A 24,983-nucleotide genomic window follows, 5' to 3' on the forward strand; every position below is an offset into this window, starting at 1 on the left:
ACAACTACTGAGCCCGCGTGCCACAACTACTGAAGCCCGCACACCAAGAGCCTGTGCTCCACAACGAGAAGCCACCGCAATGAGAAGCCCTTGTGCCGCAACGAAGAGTAGCCCCTGCTCACCGCAACTAGAGAAAGCTGGCGTGCAGCAACGAAGACCCAATGCAGCCAAAAAAAAAAAATAATAAGAATAAATAAAAATAAATTTTTAAAAAGACACTATTCAGGGAGTGAAAAGGCAATCCACAGAATGGGAGAACATTTTTTTTTTTTTTTTTTTGCGGTATGCGGGCCTCTCACTGTTGTGGCCTCCCCCGTCGCGGAGCACAGGCTCCGGACGCGCAGGCTCCGGACGCGCAGGCTCAGCGGCCATGGCTCACGGGCCCAGCCGCTCTGCGGCATATGGGATCCTCCCAGACCGGGGCACGAACCCGTATCCCCTGCATCGGCAGGCGGACTCTCAACCACTTGCGCCACCAGGGAGGCCCGAGAACATTTTTTAAAATCGTTTTTTTGGTTTGCTTGTTTGCTTGTTTTTGCCTGCACCACGGGGCATGCAGGATCTTAGTTCCCCGACCAGGGATTGAACCTGTGCACCCTGCAGTGGAAGCATGGAGTCTTAACCACTGGACCACCAGGGAAGTCCCGGGAGAACGTTTTTGCAAATCTCATATTTGACAAGGGATTAATGTTCTAGACTATGTAAAGAACTCCTAAAACTCAACAACAACAAAACAAACAACCCAATTAAAAAGTGGGAGGGGGGCTTCCCTGGTGGCGCAGTGGTTGAGAGTCCTCCTGCCGATGCAGGGGACACGGGTTTGTGCCCCGGTCCGGGAAGATCCCACATGCCGCAGAGCGGCTGGGCCCGTGAGCCATGGCTGCTAAGCCTGCACGTCCGGAGCCTGTACTCCACAACGGGAGAGGCCACAACAGTGAGAGGCCCCCGTACCGCAAAAAAAGAAGAAAAAGTGGGAGAGAATTCCCTGGTGGTCCAGTGGTTAGAACTCCGTGCTCTCACTGTTGAGGGCCCGGGTTTGATCCCTCGTTGGGGAACTAAGATCCCACAAGCCACGTGCGTGGCAAAAAAAAAAAAAAAAAAAAAAAAAAAGTGGGAAAAGCACTTAAATAAACATTTCTTCACAGAAGATATACAGATGGACAATAAACATGAGAAGATGCTCAACACCATTGGTCATTAGGGAAATGCAAATCAAAACCCCAATGAGAGGGACTTCCCTGATGGCATAGTGGTTAAGAATCCGCCTGCCAGTGCAGGGGACACGGGCTCAATCCCTGGTCCGGGAAGGTCCCACATGCCACGTTGCAACTAAGCCCATGTGCCACAACTACTGAGCCTGCGCTCTAGAGCCCGCGAGCCACAACTAGTGAGCCCGCATGCCACAACTACTGAAGTTTACGCACCTAGAACCCATGCTGCACAATAAGAGAAGCCACCGCAATGAGAAGCCCGCGCACTGCAATGAAGAGTAGCCCCCGATCACCACAGCTAGAGAAAGCCCGCGCACAGCAACGAAGACCCAACGCAGCCAAATATAACTAAATTTATATTTTAAAAAATCCCAATGAGATACCACTGCATACCCATCAGGATAGCTATTATTTAAAAAAAAAAAAAGGAAAATAGCAAGTGTTGGGGAGCACGTGGAGGAATTGGAATACTTGTGCGCTGCTGGTGGGAATATAAAATGGTGAAGCCAGTGTGGAAAAGAGTTTGGCAGCTCCTCAAAAACTTGAGTACAGAATTACCATGTGATCCAGCAAAGCTACTCCTAAATATATACACCCCAAAGAATTGAATGGCAGGACTCAAACAGATACTTGTACACCAATGTTCATAGCGGCATTATTTACAACAGCCAAAAAGGTAGAAACAACTCAAATGCCCATTAATGGGTGAATAAAGAAAATGTGGTATATATATACAATGAAATATTACTCAGCCTTAAAAAGAAAGGAAATTCTGATGCATGTTTCAACATGAATGAACCTTGAAAACATTACGCTAGATGAAATACGCCAGACACAAAAGGACAAATATTGTACAATTCCACTTACGTGAGGTCCCTAGAGGAGTCAAATTCATAGAAACAGAAAGTAGAATAGTGGGTGCCAGGGGCTGAGGGAGTGGGAATGGGGAGTTAGTGTTTAATGGGGACAGAGTTTCAGCTTAGGAAGATGAAAAAATCCTGGAGATGGATGGTGGTGATGGTTGCACAACACTGTGGTTGTACTTAATGACTGAATTGTACACTCAAGTTAAAATGGTAAATTTTATTATGCACATTTTACCACAATTTAAAAAAAACCCTTATGCAATATATACTAAAAAGGTTGAATTTTGGGAATTCCCTGGCAGTCCAGTGGTTAGGACTCTGCGCTTACACTGCCAGGGCCCTGGTTCGATCCCTGGTCGCAGAACTAAGATCCCACAAGCTGCTCAGCGCAGCCAAAAGCAAGGTGAATTTTACTTTAGGTTAATTTTTTAAATTAAATTAAAAACAAAAACAAAAACACACTCAGGGACTTCCCTGGTGGCGCAGTGGTTAAGAATCCGCCTGCCAATGCAGGGAACACGGGTCGAGCCCTGGTCCGGGAAGATACCACATGCCATGGAGCAACTGAGCCCACGCACCACAAGTACTGAGCCTGCGCGCCTAGAGCTTGTGCTCTGCAACAAGAGAAGCCACCACAGTGAGAAGCCCCTGCACTGCAACGAAGAGTAGCCCCCGCTCACCGCAAGTAGAGGGAAAGCCCGCACGCAGCAACGAGGACCAAATGCAGCCCCCCACCAAAAAAAAACAACACACACTCAGGAATGAAAATACTCTTAGATCATGAGCTTGGGCCTTTGATGATAATGCCCATTTATTAAGCACCTGCTGTGTACTGGGTGCCAGGTTAGATCCTTTAAGTTTATAGTAATAATAATAAGATACTTATTCAGTATCTGCCGTGTGCCTGGCACTATCAAAGTGCTTTGTACACGTGAACCCAATGAGGTCTCCCACTAACTCTGTGAGTTGGGTTCTGTTAACGTCCTGGGTCAATGAGGAGGCTGAGGTGCAGAAAGGCAGTGAGGGGTTGGTGGCCTTGCTGCCTGCGAACCATGTCCTGTCTCCCAAGGCCCAGCCTGGAGGTTCTGGCTCTGCTGAGTGCCCCTGTGGAGGGGAGAGGAACATAGCTCCATACTGAGGGCCTCAACCCCGCCCCAGGAACTGAAGCCACAGTTCGTTGGGGGAAGGTGAGACCCAAGTCCAGAGGGCGCCCGACTAGCCTTGCGGGCAGATCCTGCAGCCCCAGGGGACTCAGCTCACGTAAGCAGGAGCCCAGAGGCCAGGATGGGAAGAAGAGGCTCCCTGGGGCCCTGCTGTTTGTGCTTCCAGGAGCGAATGTCCCCTGGGCTGTGGAAGGGCAGAGGAGAGAGAATCGGGCCTGTTGAACTGCAGCCTGAGTGTGTGTGTTTGTGTGTGTGTGTGTGTGTGTATGGGGGGGTGGTCCCCTCAGAACAAACCCCAGAGCTGTGGGGACTCACCCCTCCCTGACCTGCCACTGCTCAGGGTGGCCAAAATCAGGCTGGAGGCTGTTCCAGCAATGTCCCAATAGGACCTGAAGCCACAAATCAGAGTCAAGGGCAGCCGACAGGCCCTGACATCACAGCCACACACCCAGACACTTCATCACAAAGGAAACAACTTGCCCAAGCCTCCCCTTTGGACAGGCTGACCGCTTAATGGCATTCTCATTTGAAGCTGCTACCTGCCTCCACCCCTCTGGGGCCCCGAGGCCTGCCCACCTGGGCTCCCAGAGCATCAGATTGGGCCTCTGCAGGACTGTGCAGCCTAGGGGCAGATCCAGGCTTCAGAGAGTTCTGCTGCAGGGGCCGATGGGAAAGAAGCAAGCAGGGGAGGGGGGTGGCCAGGAAAGGGGACACATCCCAGTTGGTAAAGATCATAACAATGAAAGTAGCCAACTGCTACTGAATGTCACAAGCTAGGCACTCTGCTATGCCTGAATGTGTACTAATGCCCCATTTTCCAGAGAAAGAAACTGAGGTACAAACAGGATGAGTAACTTTGCTAGTGGTAAAGCAAGGATTTGAACCAGGGCAGCCGGGCTACAAGGCTGCCCAGTAAATCACTGGGTGTCTGTCTCCCCCAGGCAGGCCTGGCATCTCCCTGGGCTCCCTGCCCCACTCCACCTGACTGCCTTGTAGGAGGTGCCAGGCAGGCTTCATGGAAAGGCCTGGCATTTGCTTTGTGAAGGTCACACGGAGGTTGGGGGCGGGCGCTGGTGTGTGTCTGCCAGGAGGGCGCGTGGTGCCAGGTGACACGGCAGTTTGTAGGTCTGGGTTGCAAGAAGGGTCGGTGTATGTGTGAGTCAGGGTGTGTGTGCACGCTCAGGAGCCCTTGTGTGCATATAGTTGTCTGTGTGTATTTGTACATGTGTGTGTGTGAGTGGGGTCTGGGTGTTGGTGGTGCCTGTGTGAATCTGTGTATCTATGTCTGTGTCTGTGGTCTGTATGACCTTGGGAGAGGGTACCTGTGTGTTGCACACGGGCCCTGACTCCTCAGTGGGTATGAGGTATGAAAGCTCCCGTGTGTGGCCATGTCCAGGTGGGAATCGGGCCTGGGTGTGTGTTGCAGTGACAGTGTGTTCCTGGGGTCAGTGCAGTGTATGCGAGGCTGTGTGAGACCAGGGTTTCTGTGGTGTTTGTCACCATGGCCATGGGTCACCTGTGGGGTTCTCTTTTTGGCCCTGTCAGCCAGAAGACCCATGCCTAGCACAGTACACACCAGGTGACCTCGATTACCCTGTGTGTGGGTGTGTCTGTGTTTGTGTCCTGTGTAGCTGCACATGTGGAGTGTGTGTATCCATGTGGGAGAGCATGTGCATGTCTGGGTGTCTGAAGGGGTTGGTGCAGGGGAGCAGGTACAAGGCTGGAGCACCCTGAGAACTCTGAGAACCTAAAGACCACTTCTCTGCCTCAGCGCTGTCCAGCTGATTCTAAATACCCACCAGGAGTTCCAGCAGGAACCTCCTCCCCACCCCCACCCCAGCTTGGTTTTCATCCTGGCAGCCCCAGCAAGGAAGAAGGGAGGGTAAGGCTGGAGGCACTGAGCAGAGCAGGGCCGGAGGGACATGGCTTGAGGCCAGTAGCCCGGGAGTGGAGCCCGGGTGATGCGGGACACCCATATTTGCTGTTACGGTGAATGCCAGAAGCCCAGATTTGGGGCACGAAGAGGGTTAAGGGATCCCATCTTGGGTAAGCAGGAAGGGGGCAGGACCCAGCACCCATTCTGGGGGTCACCACCTGCAGGAAGCCCTCAGCAGCATCCAGACAGTTTAGGGCCAGGGAAGGGGGTGAGGCTCCAGACCAGACAGACCCTGTAAACCACTTTGGGGGCTCCCCGCAAGGCAGATTGCTCCCCTACCCCCCCACCACACACACACACACACAGCAGCAAGAGCCCTCCGGTGGCAAAGGAGGGGACTGGCCAGGGGCCACCCACCTGACAGATCTGCCTGGAGGGTACCAACAGGTGTCCTCGTCGCTGAAGGAGAAGTGGACCAGGGACTCAGGGCCCGCGGGCGGCAGTGCCAGGGCAGGGGGCCGGGGTCGGGCCCGGGGTGCTGCACTGGAGCGCATGAGTGCCAAGCACCGTCGGGGCGCGCATGGGGACGGCTGCACGGTGGTGTGGCGCGCACTGCTCTCCAGGCCCTAGGTGTCTGCGGCCGCCGCCGGCGCCGCCTCCACACCCGCCCTCCCGGTGACCACCCCCCCAGGGACGGCCCGGGGCGTTCGGGCGTCCCCCCGTCCGCAGCGCCTGGGCGGGCTCTGCGCCTGCCTCCTCCTGCGGGGGCCCTGCGGAACTCTGCGCATACTTCCCGCCTGCCTCCCTTCCCCCGGGCCTCGGAGGGTGCCCCGGGCTCCGGTTTCCCGGGTTCCGAGCCCTCCCCTGGCCCCGCCTTTTCCACCCCTTCCCTGACGTCGAGCTGGGCCCCCTGGAGGTCTCCGAACGCCGTGCGTCCTGCGAGGGGAAAGACTTGCCCGCGGGCGCAGTGCGGGGTCCGGTGACAAAAACCCGGGGGAGGGATGATGGATGCGGGGGAGGTGGAGTTGGGGGCTTGGGGGCAGCGTAACAGAGACAGGAGAGGCAGAGGTGAAGACAGAGACACAGAGAGAAACCGGAGACAGGCACTGATTTCCCCCCACACACCCTTCCCGACCCCACGCGGGCCTCCCAGGGGCCTCGACCCCTCCTCCTTATCTCTTCCCGCCCCAATCTCGTCCCCAAATCCGGACGCGGGCCCGCGTACTGTCCCTGCAGTGCCCTCTCTCAGCCTGTGTCTCCGGAGTCAGGTTCTAAACAAGTGCACGCGGAGAGTATTGAGGAGAAGGGCAACCAGAGGACCTCTCCGGGCTCCGGAGAAGCCCCCGAAGCCAGCCCGCGCCTACCTCCGGGCCGCCAACCTCCGTTTCCAAGATAAACGGACACTGGAAAGCCAGACCGGATGTGGCCTCCAGGCTCCTCACCCCCAAGCTGCCCGCCCCCGCGGCCCACCCCGGGTCTGGCCAGGAAGGGAACTTCCATTTGCCCTCCTTGCTCGGTGCACGCGGTAATATTCTAGTGCCTCCTGGCAAGGCAACCCCCAGAGGGCAGCGCTGGGCCCATTTCACAGGCCTGTGGACTAAGGATAACACAACTGAACACACGTCCCCACATCACCCTGGATGGCAGGTTGGCTTCACTCCCCCAAAGCCTAACCGCAGCTTCAGGTCTGCACAGGAAGTGGGAGGAACATAGCGTTTATTGAGCGACTACTGCATGCCTTATCAGATGTCTCCACGGCAACCCTGGCGAGCAGACTTGATTTTTATCGCTGCCCTGTGACGGAAGAAAAAAAGTGAGGCTGACAGAGCCAGCTACGAACCCCAGACCCTGGCGCGCGCCTGATGGCCAGGGGGGACTCGAACCCACAGCCACCAGCGCGCACTTACCCAGCCCACGCCTGGCGACCGAAATCCTGAAAGCCGCGGAGAAGCCGAAGGCGCCTGCGGAAAGTTGGGGACGGGATGGCAAAGAAGACAGGCGAGGAAGGTGGCGAACGTGGGCGGCGGGGCGCGCGCGGGGCCGGGGGCTCGGGCAGGAATGCCTCGTCCTCGGTGGCCGCCGCTGCCGCCGCCGGGAAGACCTCCAGCTGCAGTTCGGGTATGCGGCCCAGGCCGTGCGGCCGTGCCATGGCTTCGGAGCGGGGGGCGGGTGGGGGCCGCAGGGCGGCCCGGCCTCGGCGGGCGCTGGGGAACAGCGCCGCCCGCCCCGCGCGGCCCACGCAGGCCGGCCGCCCTACCCGCGGGCCCACGGGCCCCACCCCTCCTGGCCGCCTCGGCCCTTCCGGCTACGCGCTGGGGCCGCCCCTGGGGCGGGGCGGGCCAGCGGCCCCCACGTGGCCGCGGCGGGGACACCCCACAGTCGCCAGGGGTCCCCCGCAGTCCCTCTGACGTCCTCACAATCGCCGGAAGCATCTCTACAAACACCTGGAATGCCCCCAGATCTCTGGGGTGCTGTCACACACACACACAGCCTCCACGATGTTGAGAGGTACTACAGACCTCAGAGGCATCCCCAGAGTCCCTCAGACTTAGATCTCCACAATCCCAATGAGTGCCCCTACTATCCCTGAGCTGTCCCCGCACAACCCAGAGGTACCCCCCAAATCCCTGGGTTCCCCCACAAAACCCAAAGGTGCTCTGAGAGGCTCCCATAGACACCGGACACTCTCACAGCTCCCCAGATGTCCCCTCTTTGTTACTGAAACATGCCCACAGACTCCAGGGGCACCCCAACAATCCCAGGATGCACCCACAAATGCCAGAGGTGCTCTGAGAGTCCACGAGAAACCCCTTCAGATCCCAGGACAACCACTATGCTTCCTCAGATGTCCCCCAAATCCCCTGGGGCAGTCCCACCATCTCTGAGTCAGGCAGAGACCCTCCAAACACCCCAAGAATCCCCCACAGCCACAGAGCATTCCCACAGATCTCCGTGAGGGGCCCCCCAAATCCGAGGGTCCCTTACAGACCTCGGGAAGGCTTCCACAACCCTCAGATCCCCTCCCCTAGTAGCTCCACAGCATTCCTGAGATGCCCCCAGAAGTGCAGAGAACCCAACATTACCTCAGGGGTGCCTTAGGACTCAGAGGATATTCCCATAACCATGGGGATGCCACCAAAATCCTGGGGTGCCCCCCACAGATCCCAGAGGCACAACTAGATTCCTCCACAGCTCTTAAGACAGGCCTACAACCCTAGGCTACCCCCAGAATCCAAGATGTACTCACAATGCTTGGGGCATCCCCAGAATGCACCCCCTACAGGCTCTGAGACATGCCTTATAAGTCTTAGACACCCCTAGAAGCCTGGAGTGTGCTCACAGCCCCTAGACACTCCTAAGAATCCCCCAGTCCTCCCACTCCTTAGCATCTCTGAGGCACCTCTTAGAACTGGGGGCCCCACAGCTCATGAGGTGGCTCCAAGAACCCAACCTCCCCTCGGCACTGACTTCTGTGGAGTCCAGTGGTGGTGACTCTGCATGCCCAGCCACTGTGACTTTCTGGGGGGCATATTATCCCCTCTCACAGATGGGGAAACTGAGACTCAGAGAGATGATTCTTGAATAAAGTCAGCTAGCTAGTTATAATTCCAGAGCCTATCCCTCCTATCTACAGTTCTTTGGGGTTAGGGAAGGGGGAGAAACTTGTTTAAAATAAGAAAATGGGGCAAATCTCTACTTTAAATCTAAATTGCCTCTGTGAATATCTTTCCCTCTCTACCTGTTGGCTCCCATGTCAAGGGGCCCAAAGTTGGATGACCTAGGCTTGAGTCCGGCCTCCGGCGCTTCTTATTCATTTGACCTTGACCCAGTCACTTCATTTCACTGAGCCTCAGTTTTCCTACCTGTAAAATGGGTAAAATAACACTACATACCTCACGGATGGACATGTAAAAGGCTCAGAAAAGTGTCTGTACATAGTAAGCACTCACTGAATGTTAGTTATGTTTCTTTTTTTTAAATTTGCTCCAACCACCAAGCGCTGGGGCAGCTGGTGCTGCTTTGAGGAATTTTGAAGGACTAATTATCAGGACAAGTGGTCCTAGCAGCTGCTAGGGCCTTACCTGAAAACTCCCCAACAACAGCAGCAAGGCTCCTGGCTGGCTGCACCAAAATTTGTTACCAAGTCCAAACTTGTACTGCTTGCCACACGACAGGCCAATAAATTGAGTGCTAAGTTGTTGGGGCAAGGAATAGTGACTTTATTCGGAAAGCCAGCAGACCAAGAAGATGGTGGACTCATGCCCCAAAGAACTATCTGGTTACGATTATTATTATTGGACAAAATATTTATGGAGAGCTTATAATGTGCAAGCTATGCACTAGACAGAGGATACAGATGATGGTGATGATGATAATGATGATATAGCAGCTAACCTTCAGAATGCTTCCTGTGCATTTACCGCCTCTAGCTATGATCTCATTTAATTCTCACAAAATCCCATCAAGTGACATTATTGTCCCATTTTACAGATGGGAAAACTGAGTCTTGGAGAGAAACAATCTGCTCAAGGTCACAGAGCCAATGAGTGGCTGAGCCAGGCTCCAGACCAGTGGTTGTCTCCCTTTATTTCACGATAATCCCCCCGAGTGCCTTTTTAGACGCTCCCTTCCCCACCCACCCCCAAGTTGCCTCCTCCATGAAATGTTAATGCCATAGATATGCTGTATATCTATTTATGTACTGGGTGTTTATCTGGGCTTTATACATAAAAGTAAGCTTTTTTTCACACCTCCATCCCAAGAACCAAATTTCACCCCGTTGGAGGTGATGTCGCCTTGCTGGGAATGCAGGGCTTCCCAACCTTGGCACCACTGACATTTAGCACCAGATGATCCTTTGTCCTGGGGGGCAGTCCTGTGAGATAGTAGCAGTGGCAGAATCCCTGGCTCCTCCCCACTAGATGCCAGTAGCACCCCCTCAGTCACGATGACTAAAATGTCTCCAGCCATTGCCACATGTTTCCTGGGGGGCAGAATTGCCCCTGGTTGAGAACTGTTGCTCTAAACCCACTAAGACCCATGCCCTGGCCACCGGTATCCCTCAGTCTAGGTACAAACAGAAAGGAAGGGCATTTGTATTTACCTGCCCTCAGGGTTCCCTGCATTGTTTTGCTGATTCCTCACATCAGACTTTGGGAATAGGGTTCATACTAGACCCATTTCAGAGATGGGGAAGCTGAGGCCCAGAGAGGGAAGTGACTTGGTCAGGGTCACTCAGCCTGGAAGGAGCACAGCTCGATTATGAGTTGATTTTTTTTTTTTCCGTGACACGTGGCTTGCAGGATCTTAATTCCCCAACCAGGGATTGAACCCCGGCAGTGAGAGCGCCTAGTCCTAACCACTGGACCACCAGGGAATTCTCTCGATTACGAGTTGAGTTGTCTGACTTCAGAGACTGGAATTCTGGCCAAAAGGGCCTTCATGGTTCAGTTTCCTTCTGGCCCCCTGAAGTCAGATATAAACTGAGGTCTAAAGCCAGCCCTGACCATGATCTACAAGGCCTTACATGAGCTGCCCCATCACCTCCATGCCCCATTTCCCTGAAGTCAGATATAAACTGAGGTCTAAAGCCAGCCCTGACCATGATCTACAAGGCCCTACATGAGCTGCCCCATCACTTCCATGCCCCATTTCCTTCCAGCACCCCTTGCTCACTCTGTCCCAGTCACACTTGCCTCCCTGCTCTTCCTCCAACATATGAGACAGGTTCCCACCTCAGAACCTCCGCACCTGCTATTCCCTCTGCTTGTCAACCTCATCCTTCAGACACCCACATAGCATCTTCTCTCGCTTCATTTAGGTCTCTCCTCAAATGTCACCTCCTCAGAGAGGCATTCCCTGACCTCAAAGTATCTCTTTTCTTCACATCCCATGCGTCACCATCTAGAATTATTGAATGCTTTTCCTTATTTCTTCCTCACTCTCTAGTCTGAGAACTCCAGGACGGCGGGAACTGGGTCCATTTCAGTCTTCACCACAGCTCGAAGATGCTCAATGTTTTTTGTTTTGTTTTTTATTTTTGGATTTTTTTGGCCACGATGTAGGGCATGCAGGATCTTAGTTCCCCGACCAGGGATCAAACCCACGCCCCCTGCAGTGGAAACGCCGAGTCTTAACCACTGGACTGCCAGGGAAGTCCCACTTAATCAATGTTTTTGGAATGAATGGCCCTGTTGCAGATGAGGAAACTGAGGCTCAGACAGGTGAATTCCTTTCCCAAGGTCACACAGCAAGTCAAGGGCAAAGGCTGGATTTGGGCTCTTAGGAGTGAAAACAGTGGGCTCAGATGCCCCCCAAAACTCTGCCCTAACCCTGCAGATCTGCAGTTCTCCCAGGCCCAAAGCCCTAGTTTCCTGAAACTCAGAGGAGCTTGCAGTCCATCTGTTAACTGCTGAAAGAGGGGGCACCCTGGCAGCCAGAACCCGGGTTTGTGGTTTGGGGGACGCCCCCTTTCGCTTTGCCGAGGAAGTGCATTTTGAGGAAGTGCAGTTCTCAAAACAACAGCTCCTCGCTGCCCAGTCCCAATGTCGGCTATCTCAGCCTTACCGCAGCCCGGGGGGTGGGCAGATCTTATTCAGCCCGGCTTTACTGATCAGGAAACTGAGACCCAGAGAGGCATGATGCTGGCCCCAGGTCACACAGCGAGTCAGCGGACGGGGCTACAATCTGAATCTCACCCACTGGTCTGGAGTCGAGGAGACCTGGTTTTTAACCCCAATTCTGCCCTTCCTTCCTCGCTGTGCGCCCTTAGGCAAATCACTTGTGTCTCGGTTTCCTCGGCAGGAATGGAAAGCCAAAGATGCCGGGAGTTAAAACGCAGGTTGGTGTTGGGAGGCCCTGGCATGGGCATTGGCTTGGGCAACCGCGCGCGGAGGCGAGACGGGAACTCCGCGTCCTCAACTTTTCCGCCAAGTTCCTCTCCATCCGGCAGGCGGCCGTCTCCACCACGCTCGGCTGAAGGTGGAGGATGGAGGTAGCGGCCTGGTACCAACCCCGGGTGGGCGAGGACCTCACCAGCAGCCTGCGGTCGGCCGGCCTGGCGCCCGCTGTCCGGGACGCTCAATAAACGTGAAGTAATAATACGGGGCGCCGCGGCAGTGACGGCGGCGGCGACTTTGCTCGGGGACGAGAGTTCCGGAGGCAGGTCCGGACTCCGCGCGCACAGTCAGACTGTGCCTTTCTTGTCACCCGGCAGAGGGCGTGAGGAGGGAGGGGCGCGAGGAGAGACCTACTCCCGATACACACGCAGGGATGTGGGAGCGCCAGGGACTGGGGGAGGCGAAGACCCCAGTGGAGACCACGGGTCAGAGAGAGACCCCAGTCCGGCTGTATCCACCTCCTCCTGGGGCCAGGCAGAGCCTCCCTCGGTGGGGAGAGTCTGGGGGTTCAAAAGGGGTCGGTACGTTGGCCTCGCCCCCCAGTTCAGGCAAGTCTCCCCACCTCACCACCAGAGTCCTTCTCTTCCTCCCGTTCCATCTGCCTTTTGACAGATCGTGGCGGTGCCGTGACTCAGCCCCACAGGGAGCCGGGAGCGCAGGCTCTCACATCCCCAGGTCTGGAGGGGGGTTCAGATGCCATCTCAGATGGGGGGGCAGTGCCCTCTCTTTGGAGGTTCCTGTGATTCAAGTCTGGAGGGCTCTCTGGATCCCCTTTCTGGTGGCTGCATGAACTCTAACGTGGATAGCACTGGAACCCCGTGTGTGCACCCTTTCTGGAGAACTGGGCTGGCAGAATGCTCATTCCTAAGGAGTGAGTTCCCATGAGAGGCCTTTCAGTTTCTCCTTCCTCCTTCTGCCTGGGGGTGGGAGGAGGATGCTGGCACCAGTACCCTCCCTCCGGCCACAGCCACTGGAGGCTACGCAGGCCCACAGTGAAACAGAAACCTGAGCCCCTGCGGGGATGTGGTTGAGGTTCCTGTTTTTTCTTCCCACCCTACAGGAGCAGGGTCTACGGAGGCCCCACCTCCTCTCCCAAATTCGGGTCCCTGAGTGACTACCAAGCACTCGCTGTGTGAAGTCCTTTACACACATCCCCAATCTCACAGAACTCTCGAAATGACCCCCACAGGGCAGTGACAACAACAGCCTCACTTTACGGATGGGAAAACTGGGGCTCAGAGAGGGCAAGACACTTGTGCCAGGACACACAGGCATCAGATGGGACCTGTGTCGGAATCTCAGCTCTGCCATTTCCTGGTTGTGTGAACTTGGGTAAGAAGGAGAAGGCGGGGACATCACTGGCGGTCCAGTGGTTAAGACACTGCACTTCCACTGCAGGGAGCGCGGTTCAATCCTTGGTTAAGGGGAACTAAGGTCCTGCATGCCATGTGGCGCGGCCAAAAAAAAAAAAAAAAAAAAGGAGAAGGGGCTTTGCCCCTCTGGGCCTCAGTTTACCTCACAGGTCACTAGGGATGAAGATGTGTGGAAAAGTCCCTGGCATGGAGCCCAAGAGTGAGCCATTATGAGATGGATCTCACTAAGATAATGATGATGATTGTCACTCAGCCACTGTCCCCAGAGAGTCAGCACCACAGAGATCAGGGTAGGGGGAGTCCCTGGGGCCTAAAAAGGGACTAATGCCCAGTTCCTATTGGACCCCGCACCCCATTGGGTCTCTCAGGACAGCGACCTGCGCCAGTTTGGCGCACTGCCCCTGGTCTTGGCATTTCCTGTTGATTCCAGCTTTGTTTTCCTTCAGCCTCTCTCCAGTTCCCTGTGGGAAACAGCAGGCTGTGGGTGCTGGATCCATGACACTTGCTTCCTGGGGGTGGGCAGGAGTGCTGGAGTGCCCCGAATGGAGGTGGGTGGGTGACCTGGAGGCTGTGGTGCCTGCTGGAGATCCCCAGAGAGAGTTAAAATAGTAGGGTCCCAGCCTAGAAGGGCCTCCCTCAGGAACTCCAGGAGAGGCCTGACTCTGACTGTCCCAGTGGTGTTCCAAGTAGAGGGGCACCCACGGGAGTCAGGCAAAGCACTCAGTCAAAGCCATCAGCCACACATGTCACCAGGACACAAAGTCAGACCCCATCGGAACACTAGGTGGTTAGAGGACAGCATGCCAGGGAGTTGGGTGCACGCCCCAAAAGTGAGAGCACCAACTCTCAGACACGGGGCACACAAGCAGCCGAGAACATTTCACAGGGTCTCAATCACAGTGTCCCCAGGAATATACACATCACAGTGCCACTATCACTGCATCCCAGAAACACACGCTGTCACAACCTAGGAGCACACAGAGTCACTGTCACAATCATTGTCCTAGGAGCACACAGAGTCACTGTCACAATCACTGTCCTAGGAGCACACAGAGTCACTGTCACAATCACTGTCCTAGGAGCACACAGAGTCACTGTCACAATCACTGTCCTAGGAGCACACAGAGTCACTGTCACAATCACTGTCCTAGGAGCACACAGAGTCACTGTCACAATCACTGTCCTAGGAGCATGCACAGTCACTCTGTCACAATCACTGTCCTAGGAGCACACAGAGTCACTGTCACAATCACTGTCCTAGGAGCACACAGAGTCACTGTCACAATCACTGTCCTGGGAGCAGACACAGTCACTCTGTCACAATCACCACATCCTACAGTCAGGGACACAATCACAATGTCCTGGGAACACATACAGCCACGCTGTCACAATCATAGTATTCCAGTAGCACACACAGTCATCCCATCACAATCACAGCATCCCAGGGGCACACTCAGTCACCCAGCAAAGTCACTGTGTCCCAGGACCACTCGATGTCACTGTCACAACCTGTCCCAGAAGCACACAGTCACTTAGTCACAGTCCTGGGAGCACAGTCGTACAGTCACAATCACCATGTCCCTGAAGCACACAAGTCACACTGGCACAATCACTGTCCTGGGAGCACACAGTCAACATGTCACAAACTATACTATCCTGGACACACACACAGTTATGCTGTCACAATCATAGGACCCCAGAACCCCAGGCAGAGCATGCAGCCAAGGCAGCCACAGCTGGCCATCCCCAACAGCTGGAGCAAACTCAGCTCAATGAAAGGGTACCCAACTCACACTTCATCACTAACACTGTTACCTAGGGAGCCAGGGACTTCCTCACCCTGTGGTGGGACTGTGCACCCCATGAACACTGTTCCCTCCCTCTGGGCAGCTACTGAACCCTAACACTCCTGCCCTGAGCGGGGGCTCTGACATAGCACACAGGCCCCCAACACAGGGCTCCCCAAGAGGCCCCCTTTAGATTACTGACCCCAGCTGCAGGGCAAGTCCATGAATCCCGCTCCCAATACAGTCCTCCCCACTCTAGAAGGACCCTGGGACCACCCCAGCCTGCAGAAAGCATTGTGGTTCTAGCAGGCACCCCCTACAGACTGACCCCTAGGCCATCCCCAAACAGTGAATCTAGACCCGTCAAGTGGCACACAGCCTAGTCACTGTCCTGCACTGTCACCGATGAAGGCTACAGACCCCTAAAGTTGCAACCCTCAACCAAGACCCTGTTAATAGCACACGCAGCATGGCGCCCCCATAAATCGATCTCAGGATCATCTTCAGTAAGAAGTCTCGGGTACAGTGCACCACCGGGGGTCAGGTCCCAGACGCCCCCGCAGTAGAACTCCTCCCCCCAGCCCCGTCAGTCACACTGATCCCACCCGCATCACAGCGCCCCCCCGCGGTCAGCGGGGCGAGTTGCGTCCTCTCTGCGCGCCTATCCGCTCCGCGCGCGTCCGCCGCGGAGTCTTACCGCCTGCAGCTGCCTCCGCCCGCGCTGCCGCTGCTGGTGCCGGTGCCGGTGCCGTGAAAGGACGAGGGCCAGGACATGCGGGACGTGCGCAGGCCGGGCCGGTCGCCAGTGTCCACGGCGTCGGCGCGCTCTATGGGCCGGTGTGGCGGCCGCTCGGGCTCGGCGCGCTCCGCGCTGTCCGAGTAGCCGCGCTGCTGGATACGGATGGGGGTCCGCGGCTGCCGCCACAGGTGCTGGGGGGGCGGCTTCAGGGTGGCCTGGCCATCCCGGGACCCTGGCAGAGACAGAGATAGGCTCCTCTCTGAGGGGACGGCCGGGGGCTCCATGGCCCCGGCCCCCACCTGCACCCCAGGGGGCCCCGGCCTCTCCAAGCTGCACCCCGTTCAGCTGCGCGCGAGCTGACGCGCCCGGGGCCCCGCAAGTGCCCCTGGCCTCGGTGGGGCCATGGCGCCCCGGGGAGAGACCCGGGGGCGCTACGGGCCGATCGCCCCCGGGCCGGGCGCGGACGCTTCCTGTCAGCGCCTGGCGCTCTGCTAGATGCGGGGCAGCGCTCTCCGCGCTCGGCGTCCCGCTCTGAGGCAGCCCCGGCTCCCCCGCCCCGTCCCGCCTCTCCCCGCCCCACGCCCGCCGCGGCTGTCAGCGCCGCCCCCCTCCTCCTCCGTCCGGGCCAGTGGGGGGCAGCCACCCGAGGGGGGGCCCTTCCCGCCCACGCAGAACCCCGCTCTCGGCGGGGAGGGGGCGCCGGAACTCAGCTCTCTCCAGAGCACCCTGCCTTAGCCGCGGCGCACACGGCCACGAAGGAGTTAAACGGTTAATCCGATCGCGAAGGAGACACCCGACTGGTTGCCGGTGTGTCAGTCAGTCCGTCCATCATGGTGGGGGCGGAGCCCAGTGCTGGCTTGTCCTCTTCGCTACCCCTGGCCAGGGGGAGCTTGTGGGAAGTGGTCCCGGAAACACGGATGCGGTCCCTGCAGCGGGCGGCGACAGTGTTCGGGGAACCTCCTGTTGGTGGGTCGGAGGACGGTGATGGTGTGTGCCCGGGGCGGGATGTGCGCGCACGTGGCCTCTTCCGAGGGATGTCTGTGTTTTCGGTGTCTGCTCGAAGTGTGTGTGCGCACGTGGTTGGCTGCTGCGGTCTGCCTGTTTACCTGGATTTCGCTGTGCGTGTATCTGCGTGTCTGTGGCTGAAGGAAGTGTGTGCACGTGTGCTGCCTGTTTGGAGGGTGTGTGCCTCTTACAGGGTCTGTTCTGGTAGCCTGGGGTCTGTGCTTGTGTTCCCCCGCGACTGGGTGTGTACTGTGGTGGGTCCGCGCTCGCGGAGCTGTGCACTCGATTCAGCCTCTGTTGTTTGACTGTGGTGTCTGAGGGAGTCCATGTGTGTTGGTGTGTGTTTGTGTGGCCGGCCTGGGGCCACTCTGAGGTGTTACTGGGGTGTGTCCCTTTGGCTCCTGTGTGGCTCCAGGAGGACACCCCGGCTCTGATACCCCGACTGCCCGCCCACCGCTCTGTGTATCGCTGCTCCTTCTAAAGTGCTTCTGCAGCAGGTAAACTGAAGCAGGTCCCGGGCAGCCGCGGGACGCATCCCCGTGCCCTTTTCAGGCGAGTAAACAGCCGCGCCTCCTCCCTGCTGCCCCCGCCGGCAGAGCCCCCCTTCCGGCACCTAAATCGGGAGTCGCCGTGACTCACGCTCCCGCCTCCCCCAGCGCCGCGCTCAGCGCGAGCGAGCAGAGAGCTAGCGGGATCCGAGCGCCCTCCCTTTTCCCCCGCCCCGGCCCGGGCCGAGCCCTGGTGTCGGTGGCTGCCGGGCAGGGGGAGAGCACACACACCAGTGGCCCGCCCCCGGCCGTTGAGCGCTCGGATTAACCAGCTTGGGTGCAAGTACGCGCAACCAGGCCCCGCCCCCGCGCGCCCCCCCCAAGGGCTCCCCCCGGGCAAGCCTTGCCGTCTGCCACCGCCCTCCCTCCGCACTGTTCTTATTGGAAAAAACAAAAAACAAAAAACAAAGCCCGTCTCCAACCCTCACAGCCGCTTTTCTCCCCGCCAGAGGGGGCTCCAGGCGTGGGCGAACGCAGAGCCAGAAACGCCCTCCTATTAGCAGCGGCTGGATGTCCCAGAGGCCAGAGCTGTGTCCCCCAACTTCTCTCAGGGACCCTCCCCACAAGTGCATACTCAAAAAAGCTTCTAGGGGATCAGTAAGGGCTGGAAGTCCTCCCCAGATCACTTGAGGGTCTTGGGCTGGACCAAATTATTGGCGGGGGGCGGGGGGTTGCTGTTGTCTTGTCAAAGCTCTGGGTGGGGTAACACAGGGTGGGGTTGAGGGTGGGGGTCAGGTCACAGCGGGGGCTGCACAAAAAGGAAAGCCCAAGGCAGTGGGCCAGAGCTGGTAGTTGGATCTGTGGCCTGAACCAGGTAGAGGCTAGAGGAATTTTCTTTTTTTTTTTTTTTGGTGGGGGGGTACATTAGACCACTGGAGAGGGGAATGACAGTCACTTCCTCCCCCATTTGGAAATGAACCATTGTACCATGACCCAAGCAGAGACCCTGGAGTCCTCCGATTGAGTAGACAAAGGGGTGGATGGGGAGATTGAGGCTGCAGAGAACAGTGGCAGCTGTCTGGCTTTCAAATTCATCCTTGGGCCAAGATGGGGGTTGAAGTGCCCTCCGAGAACCCCAGATGAGAAAGAGCAAGGAAGTGCAGTGTGAAGCTGAGGTCAGGAGAAAGAAAAATGCCAGTCCAGACCTCCTCCAGGGTCCCACCATCTCCTTTTAAGGCCTTGAAGAAACTGCATCCTCTCAGAAAGGGAAATAGAGGTGCACAGCGGATTGGTGGGAGGCTCACTCCCTAGCCTGTCCCAGCTCTCTGATTATGGGAGCATCGTTGGGGACTGGAGGGTTGAAACCCTTTCCGAAATCCTGCCCCTTGCTTACTCAGGCAGCAGCAAAATGGAAGAAGGGGTTCCTAGGGGCTGCAAGAGGTGCCTCTTGCAGGGGCGGGGTTATGTCACAACCTGACCCACCAAGCTCCAGGAGAAGTTTCAGCTGCTTTTGCAAAACACAGGGAGCCAGGAGCCTAGAGCACGGGAAAGGGTTGGTGGCTGGACTTAGCCCAGGTGGCCCTGTTCCTCCACCCCACCTCCCAGCCTGGTCCACCTCCTGCCTACCTGTCAGCTTTGGTGATGGAAATCCGCGGGGGGATCAGCAGTGGCAGTGTGGTGGGCCGTGGTGGCAGAGGGACCCCAGTTTCCAAGGGCTCAGGCTCAGCCCAGCCCAGGCCTGGACCCATGGAGAGGCGTCGGCGAGGGCGTCGGAGGGCAGCCCCGAGCATGCTGGCTCCGCCCGGTTCGGGGGTCTCTCGTGGCCTCTGAGGTGTGACAAGGGCGGGATAGGGGTGCAGCCTGGTCAGGCAGCTCTGAGCCCCTCTCTGCAGTAACGTCCCTCCCTAACCATCTGAGATAGTGGCCGATGGGGATATAGGCTCCTGTGCCCCTCTCACATCTTAGCCACTTACTAATCCCTCCCACAGAGGGTCCCTTCTCAGCTCTTACATCTGAAGGGTGCCCGTTCTCAGCCATAATTTTTGTGGGACTCCCTTTTTTCCTCTCTCTCTTTTTTTTTTTTGGTGTGTGTGTGGGCACACCACGCGGCATGCTGGATCTTATTTCCCTGACCAGGGATCGAACCCGTGCCTCCTGCAGTGGAAGCACATTCTTAACCACTGGATGGCCAGGGCTCTGGGCCCTCATGCCTGTACTCTGCCCTTCACTGTGAAACCCCTCTAACACATCACCACCCTCCACGTCCAGGAAGCCCCCTCTTGGCCTAAACGTCTGTGGCCCCCTCTCCTCATATCTGAGACCCTCAAGGCCTCACCCCCAGCACCCTCCCCTCCACCCTACAATCCTCTCCTTATTTGGAAAGCCCCTTGGAAGACCCTGCCTTCTACCCTGGGCTGAGAGCCCTTAATTTGGGCAGCAGGAGAATAATGAAGTCAAGGGAGTAAACTGAGGCACAAGGGGACAGGACTCCTTGCTGCCTGGGGGGAAGTGAAGCCAGGCTTAGTGAGCAGTCAGTCTTGGTCTCTAGAGGGCTCCCTACTCCTCCTCGCAGCCCAAGCCCCGCTCCCACCCCGGGCCCCGCCCCTCGCACCTCGTCACCGGTTCGGGCCACCGACAGGACACTGCGACTCTTCTTCATCCTGCCAGACTAGCGCGCCTTGGGGGCTTCAGGGACCATGTCGGCCCCGGCCAGCGCCTCCTGCAGGACCGGGCCGAAGGCATCCGCCATTAGCTCCCGGGGGCTCCCCCTGCCGGCTGAGCATGGAATCCGCCCCCGCCCCTCGGCAACTGCCTCTCCTGGGGCGTGACGTCAGCAGGTGGCTGACGCACTGCCTGTCGGTGACGTCGCCCGTCTGTTGCCAGAGCGACAGCTGATGCACGACTGGGCTCTGAATAGCGTCAATGCCTGGATTGGCCACTGGGGGGCCGAGAGCCTCCGGCCCGGGTCGCCCCAGCCCCCACCTGTCCTCTTGCGGGGGCTTCTCCAGCCTGGGGATCCCTCAGAGAAGACAGGGAGCTCCCAGAGCCGGCCGCGTGTGGCGCGTGGTCCGAGTCGGGGGCAGGAGGAAGCGTCTTCTCCGAGCTGTTGGGCTTTTATGCCTAAACCCGAAATAGCTCCGATGTGCGGGGGCCGGGCGCAGCGAGACGGCGGCTTGGGCACAGATGGGGGACGCGCAGGCAGAGGCGCGCAGAGAGAGACAGGGACGCGTGGAAATAGAAACAGACAGGGACACAGACGCAACTCCCCATTATGAGTGCGCTCTGCTGCCGGCAATCCCTATCTAAAAGCTTGCGGGAGGGAAAGGCTGGCTCGCTCGCTGCACCATCACACCCAGGCGCTGCAAATTATTGCTGTGTGGCCGTAGGTCAGTGACTTAAACTGTCTAAGCCTCAGTTTCACCTCTGTGAAATGGAATGATAATCCTTGCAGGGTCTATACGAGAATGAAATGAGATCAGACCATATTGAATTCTCGAAGAACAGCGTCTGGCACGCAGTAAGTGCTTAATAAATACTATTACCATCTGAGCCTGTGGGAGTCTCTTAGAACCCAAGTCAGATCATGTCCCTCTTCTGCTCAGAGCCCTCCATGGCTTTCACCTCCCTCAGAGGAGACGTCAACGTCCTCAACAAGAGGCTCACACACTCCTGCTGTCCTCATCTCCTCCCACCCTCCCCCAGGCTCACTCTGCTCCATCTACACTGGCCTCTTGGCTGTTTCTGGACACACCAGGCAAACTCTAGCCTCAGGGCTTTTGCACTTTCTGTTCCCCCTGCCTGGAACTTTCCCCCCTTAAACATCAGCAGGTCCCTCACATCCTTCCGGTCTTTAATCACATCTCACCTTTTCAGCATTTCTCCTGGTGTTTCTCTCCACCCCACCCCTGTTTAAAGTTGCTAGCCCCTCAGGATTCTTAAACTCCCTTATCCTGCTCTATTTTTTCACAGCATTTATCACCTCATAACATACTATGTAATTTACTTATTACCTGTATTGTCTGTCTTGTCCCATACTAGAATATCAGCTGCAGGAGGACAAAAATATTTTATCTATTTTATTAATATGTCCCCAGTGCCTAGAACTGAATCTGGAACATCGTAGGCTCTTAATAATTTGTTAAATGTCTAGTCACTGTTTTGAGGACTCAAGAGCATATTAATAATGTTCCTAGAAGGTCTCCTATGGACTAGCTCTTATTTCTTTTTCTTGCCATATAGCTCTAACTAGCACTTCAGTTCAATATGAACTAGTAGAAGTGAATGTAAACGTCATCTCACCCACGTAGTGCTTAGCACCAGGCAAGTCTATGACAGACAATCGTTGAACAAATGGATGAATGTATAAAGATAGCTTAAAGGTCACCTCCACTTCTGAGCCGGACAGAGCCAGTCCATGTTCTGGGCTCCCACTGCTGTTTGTTCTGCCCCTATTAAAGCACTCATCATCTGAGGTTGTAATTATTTGTATTCCCCACTAGAGCTCTGTGAGGGCAAGAAATGGTACCCATTTATCATGGTCCCCCACACATAGTCTCAATGAATGCTGAGTGAATAAATGAAGGAATGAGTTAGACATACAGAGAAAGAGGCACCCTCTCCTCTGTATGCAGACAGACACATATGCTCAGACAGGCAGAGAAAGGGCCACGTAGTAAGGACCATGCTTAGGCTCCAGTATTACATGGACAGACATGCATTCAAATCCTGACTGTGCCACTTATTAGCTGTATACTTGGGGGCAAGTTGCCCAGCCCCTTTGAGCTTCAGTTTCCTTATCTGTAAAATGGGGATAATATTCATACCTATCTGAGGAGGTTGTTGTGAGGATGAAATGAAATAATGCACGTAAGGTTCTGAGCACAGTGCCTGGTTCATAGTAGGTGCTCATGAAACAGTAGCCACTATCTTAATAATACTAACAATTATCACTGTTGTTGACTCAGTGGAGCTATGGACATACATGGGAGACAGCTACACATTCACAGAGACCTCAGTTCCTCCCGTCCTCCCCCCTCATCCCGCTGGCCTCCTCGCTGTTCCTCAAACACTTCAAGCATATTTAGACCTCAGGGACTTTGCACTTGCTTTTCCCTCCCCTGGAAAACCAGTCTCAGATATCCTGCGCTCCTCCCACCCCCGATCTCCCTTGGCTCTGCTTTCATTTTGTTTGTTTTAGACTTACAACATTCTAACAAGATATATAATTTACCTATTTTATTATTGCCTGTCCTTTGATTAGGACATGAGGTCAGGACGTTGGTCAGTTTTGTCCCCTGCTGGATCTCCAGGACCTAGGACAACGCTGGTATACAGTAGGTGCTCAACAAATGTCTCTTGAGTGAGTGAATAAATCCACTTGACTCCCTCACCTCCTTCACCTCTCTGCTCAAAGTCACCTCCTTTTAGAGGCCTTCCCTGGCATGGATGCCTCCCCCCACCCCATCACCTTCTGTTTCTCACTCATCTTTACTTTCTGTTCTCAGTACTCATTACCCCTGAGGTATCATATGTTTATGTTTCTGCTTGCCCCCACCCCTTAGTTCCATGAGGGCAGGGGATTTTTCTGTCTTGTTCTAGGGCCAACTTCATGGACACGTGACCTGAGCAGTCCCAATGGGGCCCATGCTTAGAAGGTTTAATGCACTGCTGTTGTGGTCTTGAAATTCTTAATAATTTTAAATAGGGGCCTTGCATTTTCATCTGGCCCTGGGCTCTGCAGAATTCTTTAGCCGGCCCTGGCTGTATCCTCAGTGCCCAGAACAGCTCACTGTAGGTGCTCAAGGATTTGTGGAAGGAAGGAAGGAAGGGAGGAGGCCAGGGGAGAGAGGTGGAGAGACACATGCCACGACTGTCTGGACACCTGTGCACATTTGCAGAAATCATCTCTGGCAGAAACCTGGGCGTGGGACACAGGGCCTCAGAAACTGACCTGAGTGCCCAGGTGGACGGGAGCCACTAAGCCTGCCTTCCCCTCCCCTGCGCAGCAGCCGGCTGGCGAGGGGGGTCCAGATGGCAGAGCAGGCACCAGGCTCAGGCTGAGAAGAGGCCTCTTCCCTCATCCAGCTTGTCAGCATCCCTGGCCTGGCCTGACAGAGGAGCACTGGCTTCACCCAACCTCCACTGTCTTCAGAAGGACAGGGTGATGGGCAGCTAAAGAGGGATGGAAATGAGGATGAATACCCTTGTCCACAGCTTGCCTCAGATCATTCAGGCCTGAGGAGGGACAATGACTACCCAAGCTCCATGACCTGGAGCTGGGAAGGACTCTCAGCCCCCCACCCCACGGGGCATGCGTGTGTGTGTGTGTGCACGTGCACACGTGTGAACGTGAGACTGTGTACACAGCTGTCCACATGCAACTGGACAGGTAGAACTCTCTGGGAGTCTGAGTGTTGTATAGTTGAGACTGGACCATACCTACAGGAGTGTGTGTATGTGACAAAGTGACACCATATCAGTCTATGTGGGCACGAGGCTGGCTGTGTCTCTGTGTGACTCTGAGTATGTGTGTGTGTGGAGGCGGGGAGGGTACATGCATGTGGGTGCAGCGGGAAGTACACTGGTTAGAAATGTGGATTCTGTGTTCAAATCTCTGCATGGCCACCCAGTAGCTATGGGGCCTCAGGCACACTATTAAGCTTCTCAGGCTCCAGCCTGTATGTGGTGATTGTATGATTACGTTTGTCTGGATCAAAGTGTGTGCATGTGTGTGTGTGTGTGTGTGTGTGTGTGTGTGTGTGTTTGAAGAGTAATGCAACTCCTCTGGGAGGTCTTCCTGGATACCCAACCCACAGTAGACCCCTCCAATTTTCTCTCTTGTCACAAGCTATTTCTATCACTGTCCTAATCACAGTTTGTTATATATTTATTCGTTTGTTTATGCTGTCTCTTCTCTGTTTTCTCTACTAAATGTCAGCTCCATGGGCGTAGGGGGTTTTCTTCTGTTTGCTGTTGTGTCCTGAGCACCTGGCACATAGTAGGCACTGAGTAAATACTTGTTGAATGGATGAATGCAGGGCTGTGTCTGTGTGGTATGGGGAGAGAGTTGGGCACTGGCTGGGTGTCATGGGTTCCTGGAGGGACCTGTGCTCAAGTCTGGTCTCTACTCTCTTCCATTCCCCGCTGTTCAAAACCATTCATTCAGCCACCCTCACTTGTGTGGGAATGATGACACCCCATCAACTCCCTTATTGCCTTTGACGACATCTTTCCCTTTTCTGGGTCTTAGGGACTCACTCGCCTCATCCGTAAAATAGGAGAGACGATGGATTTGTTCATGATAAGCCTCTTACCTGGTCTAAAGTGCTATGAAAATAGTCTTAATCTAAGCCCCTCTTTAACTCATTCAGCATTTACTGAGCAACTATTGTGTACCAGCCACTCTTCTAGACCTGGCCCTCCCCTCATGGAGCTGAAAGTGAATGAGGAAGGCAGATACAAACCGTAAATCTCATTTAATCTTGAACATCCTTCCCTGCGGTCACTCTCTATGCCTCATGAAATTTTAGTCTTCACAGTCTGAAATCACCGTGGATATTTCTCTGTTTACACACTG

The 24,983-nt window shown here is 55.7% G+C and overlaps 1 protein-coding gene across 4 annotated transcripts in view; it reads right to left on the minus strand.

The window, feature by feature from the left end:
• PDE4A (phosphodiesterase 4A) overlaps positions 1-24,983 on the minus strand; it is a 48,742-nt gene that overhangs the window by 22,691 nt on the left and 1,068 nt on the right. The window contains exons 2-3 of one of the 4 annotated variants that reach the window (XM_060094161.1): positions 20,019-20,126; positions 19,034-19,233 (exon numbers count right to left, since the gene is read on the minus strand). In XM_060094161.1, the coding sequence (XP_059950144.1) occupies positions 19,034-19,233; positions 20,019-20,066 (248 nt within the window). In that variant the 5' untranslated portion in view covers positions 20,067-20,126. Of the gene's footprint in view, positions 1-5,533; positions 5,695-7,023; positions 7,338-15,872; positions 16,332-19,033; positions 19,234-20,018; positions 20,127-24,983 lie in introns of those variants that run through there. The other 3 variants (XM_060094160.1, XM_060094162.1, XM_060094163.1) reach the window with 3 other exon arrangements.

This window comes from Mesoplodon densirostris, chromosome 3 (assembly GCF_025265405.1).
Source record: "Mesoplodon densirostris isolate mMesDen1 chromosome 3, mMesDen1 primary haplotype, whole genome shotgun sequence".
Lineage (NCBI taxonomy): Eukaryota > Metazoa > Chordata > Mammalia > Artiodactyla > Ziphiidae > Mesoplodon > Mesoplodon densirostris.